Source organism: Protopterus annectens, chromosome 1.part0, assembly GCF_019279795.1.
Source record: "Protopterus annectens isolate FY-2018-M chromosome 1.part0, PAN1.0, whole genome shotgun sequence".
Taxonomy (NCBI): Eukaryota; Metazoa; Chordata; order Ceratodontiformes; family Protopteridae; genus Protopterus; species Protopterus annectens.
The window spans coordinates 1,142,283,989-1,142,303,667 of NC_056725.1; the positions used below are offsets into that span (position 1 = coordinate 1,142,283,989).

General features: G+C 41.3%; 1 protein-coding gene across 3 annotated transcripts in view; it reads left to right on the forward strand.

Annotated features, from left to right (window-relative positions):
• The window catches only part of LOC122801671 (glial fibrillary acidic protein-like), a 52,511-nt gene extending 33,116 nt beyond the window's left edge, over nt 1–19,395 (forward strand). For 2 of the 3 annotated variants that reach the window (XM_044071167.1, XM_044071176.1), the window contains exons 7-11: nt 13,523–13,633; nt 14,321–14,431; nt 14,877–15,001; nt 18,177–18,338; nt 19,112–19,395. In XM_044071167.1, coding sequence (XP_043927102.1) covers nt 13,523–13,633; nt 14,321–14,431; nt 14,877–15,001; nt 18,177–18,338; nt 19,112–19,202 — 600 coding nt within the window. In that variant the 3' untranslated portion in view covers nt 19,203–19,395. The remainder of the gene's footprint in view (nt 1–13,522; nt 13,634–14,320; nt 14,432–14,876; nt 15,002–18,176; nt 18,339–19,111) is intronic. The other variant, XM_044071187.1, reaches the window with a different exon arrangement.
• Nucleotides 19,396–19,679: the final 284 nt, after the last annotated feature.

A 19,679-nucleotide genomic window follows, 5' to 3' on the forward strand; every position in this document is an offset into this window, starting at 1 on the left:
TACTGAACAACATTTCATAGAAGCATGAGCGTGTCATATACTGACAGGGATGCAGAGTGCTATGCCAAAGGGTATTATTAAGTTGTGATGGTGCTTTCAATGACTGCTCTGGGTCAAATTCTACAGTATAGGAGTGTCCCTTGTATTTGTATAGTTTACTGTCTATGATAAACCAGATGAACATCTTTTGACATTTTGAAATAGAATGCATTTCAGGAGGAGTGCTTGTGGAGCCTAACTAGCATGTAACACAAAAACCTTTTCCTCTATGGTCCTTTCTAAACCAGAAGAGTAGAACTCGGTGTTTAATTGCCTGAGTTTATTATACTCCATATGTAACTTGCTAACTGCCTACTCAGCATCTGCTTATCTTTGTGACACTGTGTAGCTTAAATATCATGCCATCACTGGGAATGATTCAAGTGTTAACTTTTCCTCTTCTCTCCTTTTCCAGGAGAATTAAGCTAATTTCCAGCTTACCCTTTTCACTCTATATTTGAAAGGACTAGTAGTAATAGTCTGTCAGAAATAAGACATAAAGCCACAACACTCCCTGACATACGATCAGCTCACTCAGTAACATTGTTAAAATATGTTCTACTACAGGTGTTCACATGTCAGTAGCTCATAACAATTCCTCAAAAAAGCAAGTGCTCAAACTGCGACTAGCTCAATCTCCCATTTCAAGATACACCTCCCCACACCCAACGCTATGCAAGTACATAGTCCTACCAGAACCTAAGCTCTAACCATAAAGCTTCCACCTAGTTCCCAACCTGACACTTTGCTCCCTTACCTTAAACCTCCACACCTCTCCCTAACCCTCAATTCCTCTGGCTACTCAACTTCTGCTTACCTTTGTGACACTGCCTAGCTTAAATATCATGCCATCACTGGCAATAAGACAAGTGTTAACTTTTCCTCCCCGCTCAACCTGACTTCTCACTTCTATACCTTAAACCTCCAGTCCCCTTCCTAACCTTCAATTCCTCAAATGCTTCCTAAACCTAAAACTCCACCCCTACCTTAACCTAAATCCCTGATTACACCCTAACTCTAAAACTTCCCTCTTACTCTCTAAACCTAAAACTCCCTTCCTGCTCCCTAATCCTAAAATCCCCTCCCACTCCCTAAGCCTAACCCTCCACTCCCAAACTCTAAAAAACCCCTCCCACTCCCTAAGCCCCAACACTCCTAAACACCAAAATCCACCTCCCACTCCCTAAGCCTAACCCTCCAACTCCCAAACTCTAAAATCCCACTCCCTAAGCCTAACCCCCACTCCCAAACTCTAAAATCCCCCTCCCTCTCCCTAAGTCTAACCCTCTACTCCCAAACTTTAAAATCCCCCTCCCACTACTTAGGCCTAAAATCCCCCTCCTGCTCCCTGCCCACAACTGCTTGCCTGAATTCATATTTAAGCTACAAGGAATTAGCTTGAGAGCAGGTTGAGTTTCGGGAAGGAACTTTACCTTCTATCCAGCAGTTCCAAAGTTTTCATATTAAATCCCTTCAAATCTTTGAAACAAGTGTTGCCTTGAGTGAGTATTCGATTAAAGAAGCTTTATTTGGATTAGCATTTTCATCTTATGGACTTCATCAGATCAAGTAGAACTTTCTGCTATTCCAAATACAGAATAAAAAAATGCATCACACAGACCGAAACCATTAACTAGTAGTGTACCAGACAATGCTCCCAGCTAGCCCTGACTGGGTACCGAATAATACAGTATACTTCTATATGTCAGCCTGAATTGTTACTTCTGATGGTTCAGTACTTCATTTAGGCGTCTAAAGTTGTGTCATCTGGTTTCTTTATGCTAGTTAGAATATTGCCTCCTTTTAAAGCTAATTTGTATGCCATGATTTATATGGTATATGCCTGGCTATACTCATAGGTCCATAGGTTCATAGGTTTATACTAGGCTATCTGCCCTAAGGCATTTATAAGCCTAGCCCAAATTTTTGTGGCTTACGCCACCCCTTATATGAAAAAATACTGTGCCCATTAGTTTGTTGTGCCTCTGTCCAGCAGTGACACAGAGATGATTCTAAACCTATGATCTCCCATCCACAGGTCTAGATTTCTCTTGAACAGAGTCAGCGAGGTGCTCTGCCTCACATGGACCGGGATTTTATTCCACAGCATAGGGAGTCTCTGAGTGATAAATCTATCCCTCCAGCATGTCCTATTTATATCCGTGCTAAGGTTTAAGTCGCTTGCTCTAGTGGTTTTGGTGGATTTGGATTTTTGAGGTGGAGCATGTCCATTAATTCGGGTTGGACATGGCCTTGTATGTCAGGCACATGTCACCTCTGAGCAGGCGGTATGCGACTGAATAGAGCTGGAGTTTCTTCAATCTGGCAGCATATGACAGATTTTGGAGTCCTTTATCCTTTTGGTGAGGAACTTTTGGGGTCTCAATTGCTGCAGATGTCGGGTGAGATACATCCCGAATGGGGCATTGTACTCTATCATTGGTCTGATAAGTGAAGAGTACAGGGGAACAATGACCTCACTAGATCTGGATGTGAATCCCTTCATGATCAGGTGGGCAATGTAGAAGGTCTTTCTAACCACTTTAGCAACGTGAGTGTCAAAAGAAAGGCCACTGTCAACCTGGGTCCCCAGGTCCCTGATAACCTATTCTGTGCTTAGTGGATTGCCACCTATCTGTTTCCGTGAGTCCCTTCTGAAGGATATCCGTGTCCGATGCACTTTCCACTTATGTTGGCCTGTACTTCTGAGAAGTAGATGCCAAACAATGGACACCACTTGTGACCGGCTTGGAGTCAGACATAGCGCCAGCAACTCTAACCCTGTGGGTTCTGTCCTTAAGCCAGTTTGCAACCCATCTTGTGACATATGGGTTTACATTTAAGCTGTAAGTTTTCTACAATACCAAGGTCAAGGTAGGCTGTATGGACTGCCTTTCCCTCATCAATGGCCTTGGTGACTGTTTCAAAGAAGTCGACCAAGTTCAAAAGGCATGATCTTCCCTTGACAAAGCCAAACTGGGTCGGGTCCAATGTCTGCAAGTCCCGTATATCTTTGTTTATGATCTCCATTATGATCCTCTCCATAGCTTTGCAGACTAGACTTGTTAAGTGTATGGGGCAGTAATTACCAGGGTCTGTAGAGGCGCCGCCTTTGTGGAGTGGGACTACAGTTGCCGTACGCCACTCCTTGGGCACGTATCCTGTGGTAAGGCTGAGATTAAACAGCTGCCTTATGTGCAGGTTTAATTCCTCATTTAGCTCGTGTAGCACAGCGCGGGGAGCTGTAGCACACAGGCCCGGGACACCATCCGGTCCCACTGATGCTGTGTTTTTAGCTTTAGAGTGCAGCTTTCACCTGTGCATTTGAGATGTCCGGGAGGCTACACTCGGCTGGGATAGTTATCTCTCCTTTAGGGTGAAGTTTGCACTGAACCTGTCTGCCAGTATGTTGGCAATGTCTGTGGGTTCAGTGATTTTTGTATCATTTTGGACTAATTCTGAGCATATCTGGGAGTTTCCAGCCAGGTTCCTAACATAGCTGAAAAAGGCCTTATGATTGTCCTTTGAATCCATGGCAATTTTTCTCTCAAAATTGGCCTTAGTTGATTTTATGAGTGCTCGTATTTTTACTAATAATGATCAGGGGTGACTTCCCTTTTATGGATTTTGTTCTATCATGTAATAGCTTTCTCCTCTTATTGTAAAGTTTGTTAATGGCTGGGGTCCACCAGAAAGAGTCTTGGTTTTATTTGGGATTGCCTGATCCATGCAGTCCTGGAGGTGTTCATAGAAGGCATTTGTAAGGCTTCGCAGCTTGGGTTGTGGTTTCCACTGGCTCAGGGGCCTTGAAGGATACCACACCAGTCTTGAGTAGTGTGAAGTTTGCTTTAGAAGTTCTTCACTATGGTCTTTTGTTTGGGGTGGGGGCGGGATGTGGATTTCCAGTGAGATTAGTTTATGATCAGATCTCACCAATGAGGGATATACTTCGGTGTGGAGCATTTTGTCCCCATGTTTGTGACAATGAGATCTAGTATATTTTCTCCTCTCGTGGGAACAGTGACTAGCTGTTCCATGGCATTAATTTATGAACTCCAGGAACCATTGGGCTAGAAAGTTAGGGCTTGAGTAATGTTCCCAGTCTATATTAGTTGAAGTCACCCAATATGATGGTGTTTGGAGATACATTTATACCCTCCAGTGTCTTCGGGAAGGCTGTGTGGGGTTCCTGAGTTTGAGAGGGTGGCCTGTAGCATGCTACAATTTGTAGAGCAGTTTTGCCTATGGTTAGTTGCACCTGGATGGTTTCCAAAGCTTAGTGCGTTGCCACCAACCTGGAGGTGTGGGTATCCTTTATGAATATGGATACACCCCTCTTTTTGTGGTGTGGTTGGGTTTTGGGGCGGAGCATGATATGAGGTAAAACCTAATAGTGCGGGGTGCTCTCAGGAGCCTTGAACCAGGTTTCAGTTACAGCACAAACATTGATGTTCTCCATACTGAGAAGGGCCTATTTTGAGATTTAGACTTCTGGCATTGAGCCGCATTACCCTCAGTTTCTTCCCATTTTTGTTTTCTAGGGTGGTAGGTTTAGAATTTGGGCCTTGCCTAAAATGACAGGTGCAAGCCGTCCCTTTGAAAGCAGCGTGGCTTGTCAAGCATGTCATCTTTGAATGACACCACACATTAAGCCAATTGTTAAAGCTGATCATCTTGTCTCTATATTGTGGCATCATTCTTGGTGAAGGAAGGATACTGCTCAGGGTTAGGGTCATACCTGCCTGGGCTACATAATCAGAGAGCTCCTCTATGTCTCTTTTCGTTCACACCAGCATGGACAATGACTGTGTCATATTTGTGTGACCAGTGCTTGTGTTATGTGGCGGATTCTAGCGCCCGATAGGCAGCTTACTGTGACCCTCTCCTTGTTCAGCCTGGTGAGTGGGACGTCAGTGTGTCTGACTATGGAGTCACCTATGACAAGTATGTTTGGTGTTGTATTTGGCCTTAAGGGCTGTGACTGCTTTGCACACTGCTTTTGTGGTTTATGTATTGCTTGTGGGGTGTCTTGAGGTAGCAGTTGTTTGGGTGTCTGCTTTGGAGGCCTCTGCTGTCTAGGTACATTTTTACTCAGAGCCTCCGAGTATGTCTTTGTGTGTTTATGTGTTTGATTCAGTGGAGTGGTAGCATTATGTGAGGCTGGTTTTGTGGTGTGTGTAGTTGCCTTCTCCTCCTGTCTGGTCTTGCCAGTCCTGAGTTGAGAGAGCTCAGCCTCCAGTTTGGCTAAATAGCTGCATCTCTATTTGTGTTATGTGGGAGGAGGAGAGGGTTGTCTGTGTACATGAGGCAGTTATAACATTGCCTCAAGATTCCCAGATTCACCAGCTGGACCGGAGAGAAGATTGACAACTGACCTTTGGACATGCTGGAATAATATTGGGAATTCCTTAACTGAAAACAAGGGCCAGTGGGGAGTGAGGGTGTAGTGCTTTTAATTTTTAGTGCTGACTTATATAATTGCTTTAGTGAGCAAGTGCCAGGTAACTGAGTGCAATGTGTTACAAGTAACTAAATGCAAAAGCGACAAACAGTAACTTTCTTTCAAGTGAAACAAGGAAATAAGTACAGTAAGCAATGCAGATATCACTAGTGATCCACAGAGCTGAAGAAGTTAGTATTAGGTGGAATTAGCTTCCAGGAAATAACAAGCAAACAAACAACAAGCATATAAACAAAGCTAGATTCAGCAGGCCTGGATCTAGTCAAACAAGGTGAACCAATTTCAGTAAGATACAGTTCAAATATTCAGGCACTATAAACCTTTAACCAGAAATTCCCAGCTCAGAAGGGCAGAGTCCAGCCTCTTCTCCCACAAGAGTGCAGACCACGAACCTTCTTAATGTAAAATAACTGGCCTGAAGCCCAAGTGCCTAAACCAGAACTAATACACTTGGACACTGGGCTCTCAATCAGCAGTTCCCAACTTAGAAGGATGAAAGCTACCTGTCCTGCCACCACAGTGCTTGCCACAAACCTTCCTAATGTAAAACAACTGGTCTGAAGCCCAAGTGCTTAATCCAAAAGACTTGAATGATAGCTACACTTTAATCAAGTTACAACCAAGCAGTAATAAATACCATTGAATACTTTAGAGAATGTCTGGATTAGTGCTCAAGTTACACAAACAAAGCTAGATCCAGCAGGCCCGAATCTAATCTATGCCACAGCAAACAAGGCGCACCAACTTCAGTAAGAAACAGTTCAGATATGCATGCACTATAAGCCTTTAACCAGAAATTCCCAGCTCAGAAGGGCAGAGCCCAGCCTCTCCTCCCACAAGAGTGCAGACCACGAACCCTCTTAATGTAAAATAACTGGCTTGAAAGCCCAAGTGCTTAAACCAGAATTAATACACTTTTAGAATAACAGACACTGAGCCCTCAATCAGCAGTTCTCAACCTAGAAGGATGTAAGCTACCTGTTCTGCCACAACAGTGCAGACCACAAACCCTCTCAGTGCAAAACCATCTCTGTTATATCTGGATCATAGGATCATAAGAGGTTACTATGTTAATGGCCCTGAGGCCCTTACAGGCCTAGTCAAGAGTTTATCCCCAAAAAAGAAACCTCAGTCAACACCCGTCACCCCTGTCAATGAGTGACACAAGTGGAACCCTGGGACAAATTTGTGGTTTCCCATCCACTCATCAAGGTTGAGCTTGAAGAGGACAGTGAGGTACTCTGTTTGACATGTATGGGAAGTCTATTCCAGAGACGGGGCAACCTCTGGGAGACAAACATGTCTCTCCAGCAGGTTTTGTTGATGTCACATATTAGATTTAGGCCTTTCAAGGGGGTAATATGTGAAGAGTTAGACTTACTGATATGGAGCATCTCTAGTACAGCAGGGTCTGAGATTGCCTTGTTGGCAAGACACAGATCACCTCTGAGCAATCTATACCATACTGAGTAGAGTGATAGTGATATGAGCATGTCCACATAGGACAGGTGTTGGAGGCTATGGATTCTCTTTGTGAGGTATTTCTGTGGCCTTTCTAGTAAGTGCAGATGTTTGGAGAGGTACATACCAAACGGGGCGTTATATTAAATTGTTGGCCTAATGAGGGAGGAGTACAGAGAGGTAATAATCTCCTTTTTTCTGGATGCAATCCCTTTACGTATGAGATGAACCAAGTAAAGGGCTTTTCTGACCACTGCTACTACATGATGGTCGAATGTGAGATCATTGTCAACCTGAGTACCCGGGTCTCTCACCACAGGTTGTGTGCTTAGGGGGTTGCCGTTGATGTGGTAATCAGTAGAGACCATGTTTTTGCCGAATGGTATGATAATACATTTTTCTGCATTTAACTTAAGGCCATGACACTGGCATCAATCATTTGTTGCTGTGAGACTGTCTTGCAGTATGTTAATATCATCTGGGGAGTCAATGACAGCACCCAACTTAAAGTCATCCACAAACATGGTCAGCCACAGGCCTTTTGTCTTTGCCTCGACCTCTGACAAGTAGATACCAAACAGTAGGTGTCACAGAACAGATCCCTGGGGAACACCACTAGTGACAGGTCTGCTGTCAGAGGTGGGGGCACCTATTTTGACCTTGTGGGTCCTATTGGTGAGCCAGTTGGCCACCCATCTGATGAGATAGCAATTTACGTCAAGTTGTGTTAGCTTTTTGATGATGCCCAAGTCAGGGATTGTGTCAAAGGCCTTTGGCAAGTCAAGGTAAGCTGTATGTACTGAATTTCCCTTATCCAGGGCCTTGGTGACAGTCTCAAAGAAGTCAACCAGGTTAAACAGGCAAGATCTGCTCTTGACTAATCTGAACTGGGTGGGGTCAAGGGCTTGAAGATTGCCTATGTCCTTGTTTATGAGATCCATAATAATATGCTCCATGGCTTTACAGATCAGACTTGTCAAGCTAATGGGGAGATAGTTTCCAGGGTCAGTAGTGGCACCGCATTTGTGCAAGGGGATGACAATGGCAGTTTTCCACTCCGCTGGAATGAAGCCTGTACTTAGGCTGTGGTTTAATAGGGTGCTCAATGGCAAAGCCAGTTCTTGCTGGAGATGGTGCAGAATACAGCTTGGGATATTATCAGGTCCCATGGACACTGTGTTCTTTGCCTTGGATAGGGCCTTTAGCACTTGATCTATGGAGATGTTAGGTGCGGAACAAGTATCAGTGATGTCGAATGGGCCTGGGGGTGAAGTTTGTGCTGAACCTATCTGCTAGCAGGTTGGCTAAGTCAACAGGATCACTGTAAGTGGTACCATTAAGTACTAATTTGGAACACACCCGGGCTTTGCCATGAAGGTTCCTGACGTAACTGAAGACGGCTTTGTGGTTTTCCTTTGTTTCAGAGGCTAGTTTCAATTCATAATTGGCTTTGGAGGTTTTTACTAGTGATCTAATTTGCTTGTTGAGGCTGAGGAGGGAGTTTTTCCAATTTGGAATTTGTTTCTTTTTACTCTTGGACAACAGTTTCATCCTTTTGTTGTAAAACCTGTTGATAGAGGGCATCCACCAGATAGTTTTGTGTTTCCTTGAGGAGAGGGTTTTAGTTTTGTTGGGTATGACTGAGTCCATGCAGTTGTACAGGTGCTTGTATGCTGCATTGGCATACTGTTCGGCATAGTTGTCTGCATCCTCTGAGGGGGGCGGTGGTGTGAAGCTACTGATACCCTCCCTTAGGAGGTTGTAGTCAGCTTTTGAGAATTTTTTTTAGCCTGGTTACAGCTGGGTGTGGGAGTTGAGTGGGAATAGAAACTTCAAATGAGGCAGATCGATGATCTGATCTCAGCAGGGAAGAACATACAATGGGAGTGGTGTAGTGGTCACCCATGTTGGTGAGAACCAAGTCCAGAATGTTATCTCCCCTTATGGGGGATGAGACAAGCTGGTCTAGTGCATTAGAATTGATGAAGTCAAGGAATCATTGGGTGAGTACATTACTGCAAGAATAGTTCACCCTTGTCTATGGCGGTGTAGTTGAAGTCACCAAGGATCAGGGTGTTAGGGGTTGCCTTGATGGAGTCAAGTAGGTCCAGGTAGGAGGATTGGGTGTCCTGAGTCATGGAGAGGGGGGTCTATAGCTGGCTGTAACTTGGATGGGTGTCTTGCCAATTGTCAGTTGCACCTGGAGTAATTCCAGTGCATCATGCTGGCAAAACAGTCTGGAAGTGTGCCTGTCCTTAATGAAGATAGACTCCACCACCTTAGTCTTCCTGACTTAATTTTGAAGTCAAAATATGTGTAATGAGGTATAACCTGGTAAGGTAGGTGTGCTCTCCGGAGCCCTGAACCAAGTTTCCATGACAGCACAGACATTGGCATCTTCCAGTGTGAGGAGAGCCCCAAGGATCAAACTGGTGACCCTCTATTTGTTAAACTAATGCACCAACCATTACATCAAGTATTATCCAGCTGTAAGGAGTTTGAGTTCCATATTTGCCTTTATTTTGGGAAAAAAAAGTGGAAGTGCCTTGATGTGGAAGGCATTAAGTCTTGTGGTGGTAGTGGTGAAAATAAATTTGGAAGCAGTTTTTCATGTAGATGGTATTATGATTTTTGAGGCTAGTTGTTTTCTTTAAAGATGCTACATGTTGTTGCAAATGCTCAGGTCTGGAAATAGTTTGAATTTGTTGTTTAGAGCTTTTGTATGTATCAAATTCAACTAAATCAACAATATCATTGAATTAGTCAAATGATAGGCAGTTTTTTTTCTGCCTAAAGAAGTCTGAGGTATTTTCTGTTTTGACGCATGTCTCTAAATTAACAAAATTGTATTATTCTAGACATACTTTGACATTCCCTCCCCTGAGGATATGACATAGTCATTACATTCTGTATAGGTGTAGCACTGTAATGCTGGTAAAGACTGGAGACTGGCATGAATCATATGCAGTGAACATGAGGGACCATGAGGAGTACAATCGACAAATATAGTAATATTTTTATTTAGCAGCAGAAACTATACTTTTTGGGGACTGCATTTTTACACAAATATTTTCTAATCAACAGCTGCACTTAGGCATCCACCTGTAAAGAACACTTGGATACTTTATTTACTAGTGTAGCGGACCGGAGTTTCGCTGTGGCAACCCCTAACCGGGAAAAGCCGAAAGACAAACAACATTTGTCCACGTGTGATGCATTACATTTGTTTGTTTGTGGAATTTATTTTTATTTATTTATTTTACATTTATTGACCGGGAATGTCTGACTGAGCCGAAGTCCTTTTTCAGCAGAGACCTGGGGGGATAAGCTCCAGTAAATAGATATAACAGTTTGTCATTATTAACAGGTATTATACAGATGGAACAAGACAAATTAGATAGCAGGCTACAGGAGAATTTGTGAGAATATACAGATTACATTTTGTCATAATTTCAAGTACAATATATAGAATAATGTAATGAAGAAAACAGGTAGATAAAAGTCAGAGCACTTTTTTGTAAGTAGTAGTTTGAATAGAAGAGCAACATAGGAGTTGAATGTTAATTTTACAATTAAACAATCAGGAAGGAATAGAAGTTTCAGAGAGAGGGGGAAAGCTATTGATTAGTGAAGAGAGATAGAGGGTTTTCAGGGTGGATTTGAGCATTGGCGGATCCATTTCCTGTTAAAATTTTCTTTTACAGTTAGTTTAAATTGTTTGGGATGTGTGAGTGTTTGAATTTCGAAGGGAAGTTTGTTCCATTTGATAGAGGTATGATAGCTGTATAGGCTACACCCTGCTTTAGATTTTGTCTTATAGATTTTTAAGAGGTCTTGGGAGGAGCTTAGGAAGCTTCTTGTAGGAGTATAGTGAGAGATGATGGTGTGTAAGGCTGGACATAAAGATGGTTGGTAGAGAATTGCATATATGGTTTGGAGCTGGGAGAGAAGGAGCAGGTGAGGTAACTCAAGCCAGTTTAAATATCTTAGAGAGAGACAGTGGTGAGATCTATAGGAATGTTGAGTTGCAAATCTCACTACTTTATGGTATGTGGCCTCAAGTCTAGTGAGGAAAGAGGAGTTTAGGTTAGTAAGAATTTTTGAGCAATATGTTAGGCAAGGAAGAAGATAGGAATGAGTGAGGGCTACTCTAGCTTCCTGGGTGAGAACTTTTTTATTTCTATAAAGTAGGCCTCATTTAAGGTGAGTATTCCTTATACAGTTGTTTATGTGGAGGTCGAATTTTAGTTGATCGTCAATTGTGATTCCTAGTAGTTTTGAGCTAGAATCAACTACAATAGGAGTGTTATTAAGTGACTGGATAGTAAAAGAGGACTTTATATGGTTGGATGTTTTGGGAAGGAAAAGTAGGAGCTTTGTTTTCTTGGGGTTGAGGATGAGTTTGTTGTTTGAGAGCCATGTTTCAACTGAGTTAAAGGATGTTTGGGTAGCTGATAAAAGTTCAGAGGGAGAGTTAGCTATTGTAATGACTGTAGAGTCATCAGTGTATTGGATAACAGAGGAAAGTGGGCAGGAGGTACAGAGCAGGTTTGTAAAGATGTTGAAAAGCAGTGGCCCAAGAATGGATCCTTGTGGGACTCCCATTTGTATTGGAAGGGGAGTAGATAAAGCAGTGTCCCATTTTACTGATTGAAATCTATCTTTTAGGTAGCTTTCAAACCAAGCCACTGTATCAGGAGAGAAGTTAAGGTTAGACAGTTTGTTTAATAGTAGAGAGTGAGAAACAGTATCAAAGACCTTTGAGAGATCGAATAAGAGACTGGAGATAAGTTTATGGTCATCCCTGGCCAGGAGATAGTGTTGAGAAAGGATAGAAGTGCAGTATATGTGCTATGCTTAGGTCGGAAACCATGTTGTGTTGGGATAAGTAGGTTTTCCTGAGAGAGATGATCCATAACTTGAGTATAAATGCACTTTTCGAGAATTTTTGACAGAGGGGAGAGGATGGCAATAGATCTAAAGTTTGAGATTTCAGTGGAGTTACCACCTTTGTGGATAGGCAGGGTGTAGAAATGTTTCCAGATGGATGGTACTTTGTATTCAGAGACTGAGCGGTTTATGATGATAGAGATGGGAAGGGCGAATGAGTAGGCAGCTGTCTGAAGAAAGTATGATGGGATGTTGTCAGCAGATACTGAGCAGGGTTTTAGTTTGGAGAGTAGGGTTCGAATGTAGGTTGTAGAGATAAGCTTCAGGGAGAAGATTTTGGGAGGGGTAGTTGTTGAGGAGGAAGCATGGTTTATGGGGTTAGTTGCAGTGGAGCTATTGGAGTTAAAGAGTTTGGATATTGATTCGTAATTGTAATTCGTAATTCGGTACTGTAATTGTTTCTGTCTCACTATATTAAAACACCACTGGTCAGTCATCACCATGTAATATAAGACTAAAAACTGCTGAAGCTCAAGGGACAGAACCAATTAAAATACAGACCATCTCCTGAAACCAAATTACAAAGAAATTAATGTTTATCTGCTACAGGTTGTGTTGCTAATTTTGTCAGCAGAGTGCCTCTGGAAAATATCTAGTCTTTCTTTCAAGTCAGACTCATTGTGAGCACTTCCTAGCAGATCTTTAATTATTTCTATATATTTGAGGGTTTTTATGTTCTGCATCTATACTATATTGTATTCTGCAATGAAACATATAAACATGTCCAACTCCATACACACACCAACCAACATACGATATATCATGACATCAATCTGTTTTAGGTAACTAAAAACACAAGGCTCTCAGTGTTGCACTTTGCCAAGGCCACATCCATTTATATTTCACATCAACATGCTCTGTAGTCATGCTCTGTAGTAGTACATAACTTTACACGGGATACCAACAGATTTGTTTTTGTGAGGGGAAAAGGGATTTTTTGCATAGTAATATCCCTCTTCATGCCAGCATCAGTGTATATACTGCCAACACAGTACCTCAGCATGACTCTGTTCAGTGCTCTGTTTGCTCCTGTTTCTGGTATGTAGCTCTGCATTTCATAAATCCTTGTAGAATTACACCAATGCCTGGTATACAGTGGGAATGAGAAGGAGTGTATTATAGGCATGCAAGAGAAAGCTTGGAAAAGGAGAAGAAAACAGGAGCTATGACCTCCAGGCTGACCTCAGACTGGAAGAGGAAGTGTACAAGTAAGGAAGGACCAAACCCAATGAACAAATACTGATTTTTATACTTACCATTTCATTAAAGGGTGTATTTTGATGCCATGTTCAATAGTTTGAAGGAGATAGTCTACTAAAGGCTATTTTCAATTATTTGGGAAAAATATAAGATATCTACTGATGCGCTAGCTATGGCAGGCAAAGTAGACCAACATTGTTTTTGCTTCAGAAATCTGTAACAATTTTTAGACCAATGGTAGCATTGTTCAGATATGTTTTAAATGCATTTAAGTGGTACATTTCAGCTATGTTTGATTTGCTCATCCTTGCAGTGAGATTTATAATCCAAAACGTTATACTACCATACTGCTTTGCAGTTATTTACTATATATGTATTATACGCTGATGTCATGTATCTATTTTATTGCAGGAAATGGATGAATGGTACAAAACAAAATTTGTTGATTTAAGCCAAGTTTCCACAAAGCACGCAGAGAATGTGCGACATGTAAGGGAAGAGATCACAGATTGCAAAAGAAATGTGAGTGTAACATCTTAAAAATATAGCCAAATGAAATCTGATCTGTGAGTTTGTTGTATATGTAAAGAAATATAGAAACATGGTCTCAGTGACAGGAAATAGCTGGGTAATTCCCATGCTGAGCTGTATACAAACTGTGCATGCATGCTAACTAGATATAAACCTTTTGTTAAGAGTTACTTACTTGAGATATACAAGACATTGATTCTGTAGTTCACATCTGCTATACATGTAGGACACCGGTTCACTTGGTTCAATTCTGTACTAGGCAGCCTTTTGAATGGAATCTCTGTGTCCTCATTATGCCCATGGGTGTTTTTTTTCCCCAAGGGTCTCCAGGTTCTTCCCATATCCCAAAAACATGTCAGTAGGTGAATTGGTGATCTTCTGAATTACCTATAGATGTCTATGCATTGTCAGCGTGTTCTTTATGATGGATTGGAATCTTATCCAGGATTGCACCCTTCCCATGTCTACTGCTTGCTAAGATAGCATGTGGGTCACCCATGGCCCTGCACAGGATAGTGCATATCCAAAAATGTATAAATTAATGAATGAAAGTCTGCTAGGTAGTTGCTGGTTCATTTTAAGTGGACATAAGATAGTAACTATTGAAAGGAGCAAATGTTCTGTGTGATAATGAACAGTGTGCCTGTGATAGTAAACACTATTTTCACTGTGACACAGATTCAAGCGAAGGAAATGGAACTTGAAGCACTTAGAAACAGAAATGCAACCTTACTCGCTCAGATCAGTGAAATGAAAGAGAAATACCAAAGAGAACTTGAAGAATTGCAGGTGATCTAGCTACTATCTGGTTCAACTGATGAATTACATGCATTCCAATATTGTTTGTTTAACCCAGGTACATTTTAATAGCAAACAGTAATCCTAATATGAGATGCCAGGACATTAGCATACTTAACTTGTTTCCTTAAATGTAACTAGAATATAAATTTTAAGAATCCATGGAAATCAGTGTTCTACCCTAGAAAACAAAATAAAATAAAATGTGGTCCTTAAAGTAACTATGCAGATCTGAACAGTCTGCACAGCCACCAGTTATTTTTTTAGGGGGAGATTAATTTATACACACACACACACACACACACACACACACACACACACACACACACACACACACACACACACACACACACACACACACCTCTCCAGGCTGCTGATGGAATATGACATGTTTGCATTGCTTAAAAGGCTGTTTCTTTCTCTCTTTCTTTTTTAGAATAGAATAAGAAAATTGCAAGAAGAACTAAAAGCTACCAAAGAGAAAATTGCTCATCATCTCAGAGAATATCAGGATCTTCTAAATGTTAAGATGGCACTGGACATTGAAATTGCAACTTATAGGTAATGTAGTCTTCCCTGCATGCATAGATATGTAATGAGAAGTACACACCGGGAGGTGAATTTGTGATGACTATATATCTCACCTCCAATCAGACAGACTTAAGGCTGGTAACAAATGAAGTAGGATCTACACTGTTCATTTCCAGTTCTCTCTTTCATCCTGATCCCATCCTATTATCCATTCATGTAATGATTCATTTCTTGGCCTATGCTTCATATATTATTATTTTGTGCACTACGTCTCCAAATGTTAGTACATCTCATAAGGTTCCCTTATTAAATGGTCTAGCTTACTTTTCTTTTTAGAGGTTTACTGAGGCTAATAAATAGTGACAGGGATATTTGAGAACATAAGATTATTGAGCTAAAGTAATAAACAAAATTCCACATTATTAAGTGGGTGCACATTTTTAGGGTGTTAATTGTAGACTATTTGTTTAAGATTTGAAAGTACTAGATACAAAAAAAAAAAAACTAGGTAATGCTGCTCAATGCCAGAAGTCTAAATCTCAAAATGCATGCCTTTCGAGGCCCTTCTCAGTATGGAGAACATCGATGTCTGTGCTTTGAAAGAAACCTAGTTCAAGGTTTCTGAGAGCACAGATCAGGTTTGTTATCATGTGTGTGTCTATATATATATATATATATATATATATAGGGGGTATCCATATATATCAGGACACCCACACCTCAAGACTGTGTGCGCCGCGATGTATCGGAGACCATAGGTTTAACCATGGGCATGTGCTCTATTGTAGCATGTTACAGGCTGAAATTCACAAACTTGTTTCTGGAACCTTGTTCAATGAAGTGTACCCTCACTGTGTGAGATCAGGGTAAGACACCCTTGTATCACTATGGCAAAAAAGATAAGAAATGGCTAAAAGACAAAAGACAAAAATTACTAAATCTAAAGCTAAACCAAAGCAGAAATATAGCTACTCCAGAAATGCTATGAGCTAGTTCTGAAGAAGCTGCAGACACAATCATACACGAATTCTGAGCTGTTTGGCTGATGCTGTTGCCAACATACTGGCCCCTCCCCTAAGTAATTGCTTCGATTGCAGCCCCAGGATAGTCCCCCAAACTGAGAACGCAAACGCCCCATCCATCTCCACCCCCTCCAAGGGACAACGCATCTCCCCATGCTCACCAATAATAGACTGTGCTCCAGCCAAAAACACAACTAATCATTAACCTACCTCTAGTCTTACCTCTTGATCCAAAATCAGGCAACTGGATTTTAAACTTGTTGGTGGCGCTCAGTAACAGGTACCAAACCACAAAAGCGGTGAAAAGACCGACAGTGGAATGGCACTGCCCATACACTTCACAAGCCTTGATCCCAAATAAATGACCATCTGCATAGCAATAGGAGATCAATAAGACATAGAAATTTGCCCAGTTTGGAGATCATGCAGTGCACTTTTGCCAAACAAAGAAGTTTCCTTTTAAGGAAAGTTTTCTTTTTTAAAGCTGAGGAAAAGCCATTGATGAGGAAAGGCAGTCCATACAGCCTACCTCGATCAGCCTCGACCTCGTAAGCATTAATGCCTTCATACGCCAAAAAAAAACGGGTAAAAAAATGTCAACCCATACTTCATCACAAACTCCCAAACTGTGGGTCCAAGTCTACAGATGGGTCCAGAACTGGCTGGTGGTCCACTGGGCTCAAATGTCAGACCAAAAGCCTGTCACAAGTGGTGTCCCACAGTCCTGTTCTTCGGGCCTGGTCTCCACACAGTCAAAGGTTACACGTACAAAAACAAGCAGAAGCAACATGACACAAAGCATGCACATGAGCCACACTGTAATGACTATAGTAGAAAAGAAGGGTCTCACAGAAGCGTCTCCAGAGGGTCTCACAGAGGACAGATAGCCACTGACCAAAAATTGCATGGTCAAAAATGCCAAAAAAAACAAGGTTACTAGTAACAAATAAAAGGAAATTATCCTTACCAGCAGAAGAAGTTATCAGGGGAGCTGGGACCCGGGGTTGGATCCAGGGACTGGGGATAGGGACACATAGTACTAGTATGTAGTGAAAGACCCTTCTACAGACCTTCTACATTGGAAGAGGATTCTCATCTAGATCTTATCATGAAGGGATTCCATCTCAGATCATAGTCTCACTTTTACTCATCACTCATCAGACCCATGATTAAATACAATACCCCATTCGGAATGTATCTGACCCGACACAAAAGTTCCTCACCAAAGGAAAGTTCCTCACCAAAGGATCAAAAATCCCAAAAATCTCGACTCCAAACTCCAGCTCTAGAACTCAGCTCTATTCAGTAACTCCAGGGCTGCCTAGGTGACCTCTTTGCAGCCAGCCAAGGCCCATAGAAAGGTGATCTTTGACCTCAGGCTATAGATCCAAAATCCAGATAGATCAGGGCCACAATAAAACAAGACTTAACGGAAACTAATAGGTATGGGGCGTGCTGGAGGGATAGATTCATCACCCAAAAGACTCTATGCTGTGGAACAAAAACCCCGGACCACATGTGAGGGGCAGAGCACCAGCTGGCCTTGTTCATCTTGACCAGTGGATCCAGATAGCAAGCGCACGATACCCCCACATTACCACTGAGTGCTCACCGAGCAGACAGAAAAAATAATGTGTATATAGTCCCCCATACTAAAGGGTGCAAAAAGATGGAAAAGCGATGGAGTAAATGGGCTATAAATGCCCTGGCAGATAGAATAAGTATGAACCCTAACCTGAACCTATGAAATTCTGATCTGATAGTACTGCTTTGAAAGTCAGCATAGTTTGTTTCTGCACAGATGTTTGTTTGCATGTGTGTGTCTATATATATATATATATATATATATATATATATATATATATATATATATATCTATAGATATATATATATATATATATATATGTGTGTGTGTGTGTGTGTGTGTGTGTGTGTGTATATGTGTTTATGTTTTTGTGTGGGCATGTGCTCTATGTGCGTTGAAATTGGCATTTTTTTCTTCTTTCTGGAAGCTTATTAATGGAGAGGACTCTTGTTGCGTGTGTGTGTGTGTGTGTGTGTGTGTGTGTGTGTGTGTGTGTGTGTGTGTGTGTGTGTGTGTGTGAATGTAGATGTGTTTGTGTAGGCATGTGTTTTGTGTGTGTGCAGTACGGATTGACACTGACAAATTTGCTTATTTTTAGGAAACTTATTGAAGGAGAAGACTCTCGTCTGTCCAGTATGGTCACTGGAGTGTGCCTCATGCGAGGTACCAGCAGCCTACTAGGACAGAAGATCAGTGCCATTGAAAGCATTTCCAAAGAGCAAGCAGTGGAGACTACTGAACGCAAAACCGTTGTCATACGGTAGGAATTGTGAAGCTGTTTACTAAGACGTGGCTCATTGAAAGACTTGTCTGGATGTTCTCATTTATTATACAGTTATGCATCTTAAGAAGCTGAGCAAGAGTTTATATTTTTTGATGGATAAAATAGTTGAGCAAATTTCACATTTATAGTGATGTTTCATCAATGTTTTGTTAAATGTATTTTCAAAGACCTATGCTATTTTGCTTTTTGTAAAATTTATATAGCTTAATTAATCAATCAGTTAATTAATTAATATTGTGAAAATTTAAGATCCATTTAGGCACAAAAGCCTTTTCAATTGAAAATCAGACACTCTAGTCTGGTTAAGTGACTTGGTCAGAGTCAGCGAATGCAAGCAGACAGTTGGGGAATAGTTGGAGGACTGCATCCAGGACTTCAGGGTGAAGTCCATTGGCAGCTCATAGACTTAACCTGCTATAATATGCTGACAGACACTTCTGATTCAAGTAGCTATTTGACACCATGAAGCCCTTTTTGAAGGATACATATTTTCAATGGCATCCACACAACAAACTGCACGTTTTGCAGGTACAGAGAATGCAGGACTGAAACCTACTTCCTCCATCATCACCTGCCTAAACTGTAGCTTTAAGCAAATCAGTTAGGTTCCCTGTGAAGGTAGCAGGCTGAGTTACTTTCTATTCAAAAAAGTATTTTGTTGCAAAGACCAGTCTTTTGGAATTCATGACTGCTAGCTATCTTGATGAAGTGCTTTTGTTGGCTAATTATCCTCTTTGCATTCTGCTTAGTTCAGTTAAAACAGGAGAGGGGAAAGTGGAAGAAGAGACACAGGAAAGAACCATAACAATCAGTGGGGCTGCAGATGACACCGATGAATAATTCACCAAGAAGAGTTACCAGGCCTCAAGATGGCAGCACTGAGTACACAGAAATAGTATGCTCCGATACACCTAACGTCTGAATCCTACACAAAGCCATAGAAAGCACTCGATCTGTTAAAAAAGTGTCATGGGATACATTTAAAATCATTTGTATGAAGCAATTTGTCAATAAAAAGTAAGCATGAAATTATTGTCACAGTGAGTATTTGTGTGTGAGAGACACCATCTTTTCCAGGTAAAATGCTTAGATTGAATGCAATAAATACCAATTAACTGTCCAGAATTTAGTCGAATTTGTAGATTTTTGCCTTTCATTTTTGATCTTTATCTTATAAAATGTGCACTTTTCTGGCAAATCGCAAGGACTGAAGTCATTATACGACAGACATTTGAGTTTCAGACTTTATATTCTTCAGAAAATGCAAGGCAAAACCTGTTATTTAATCCACTTTCTAAGTTTATAAAAGCAATATTT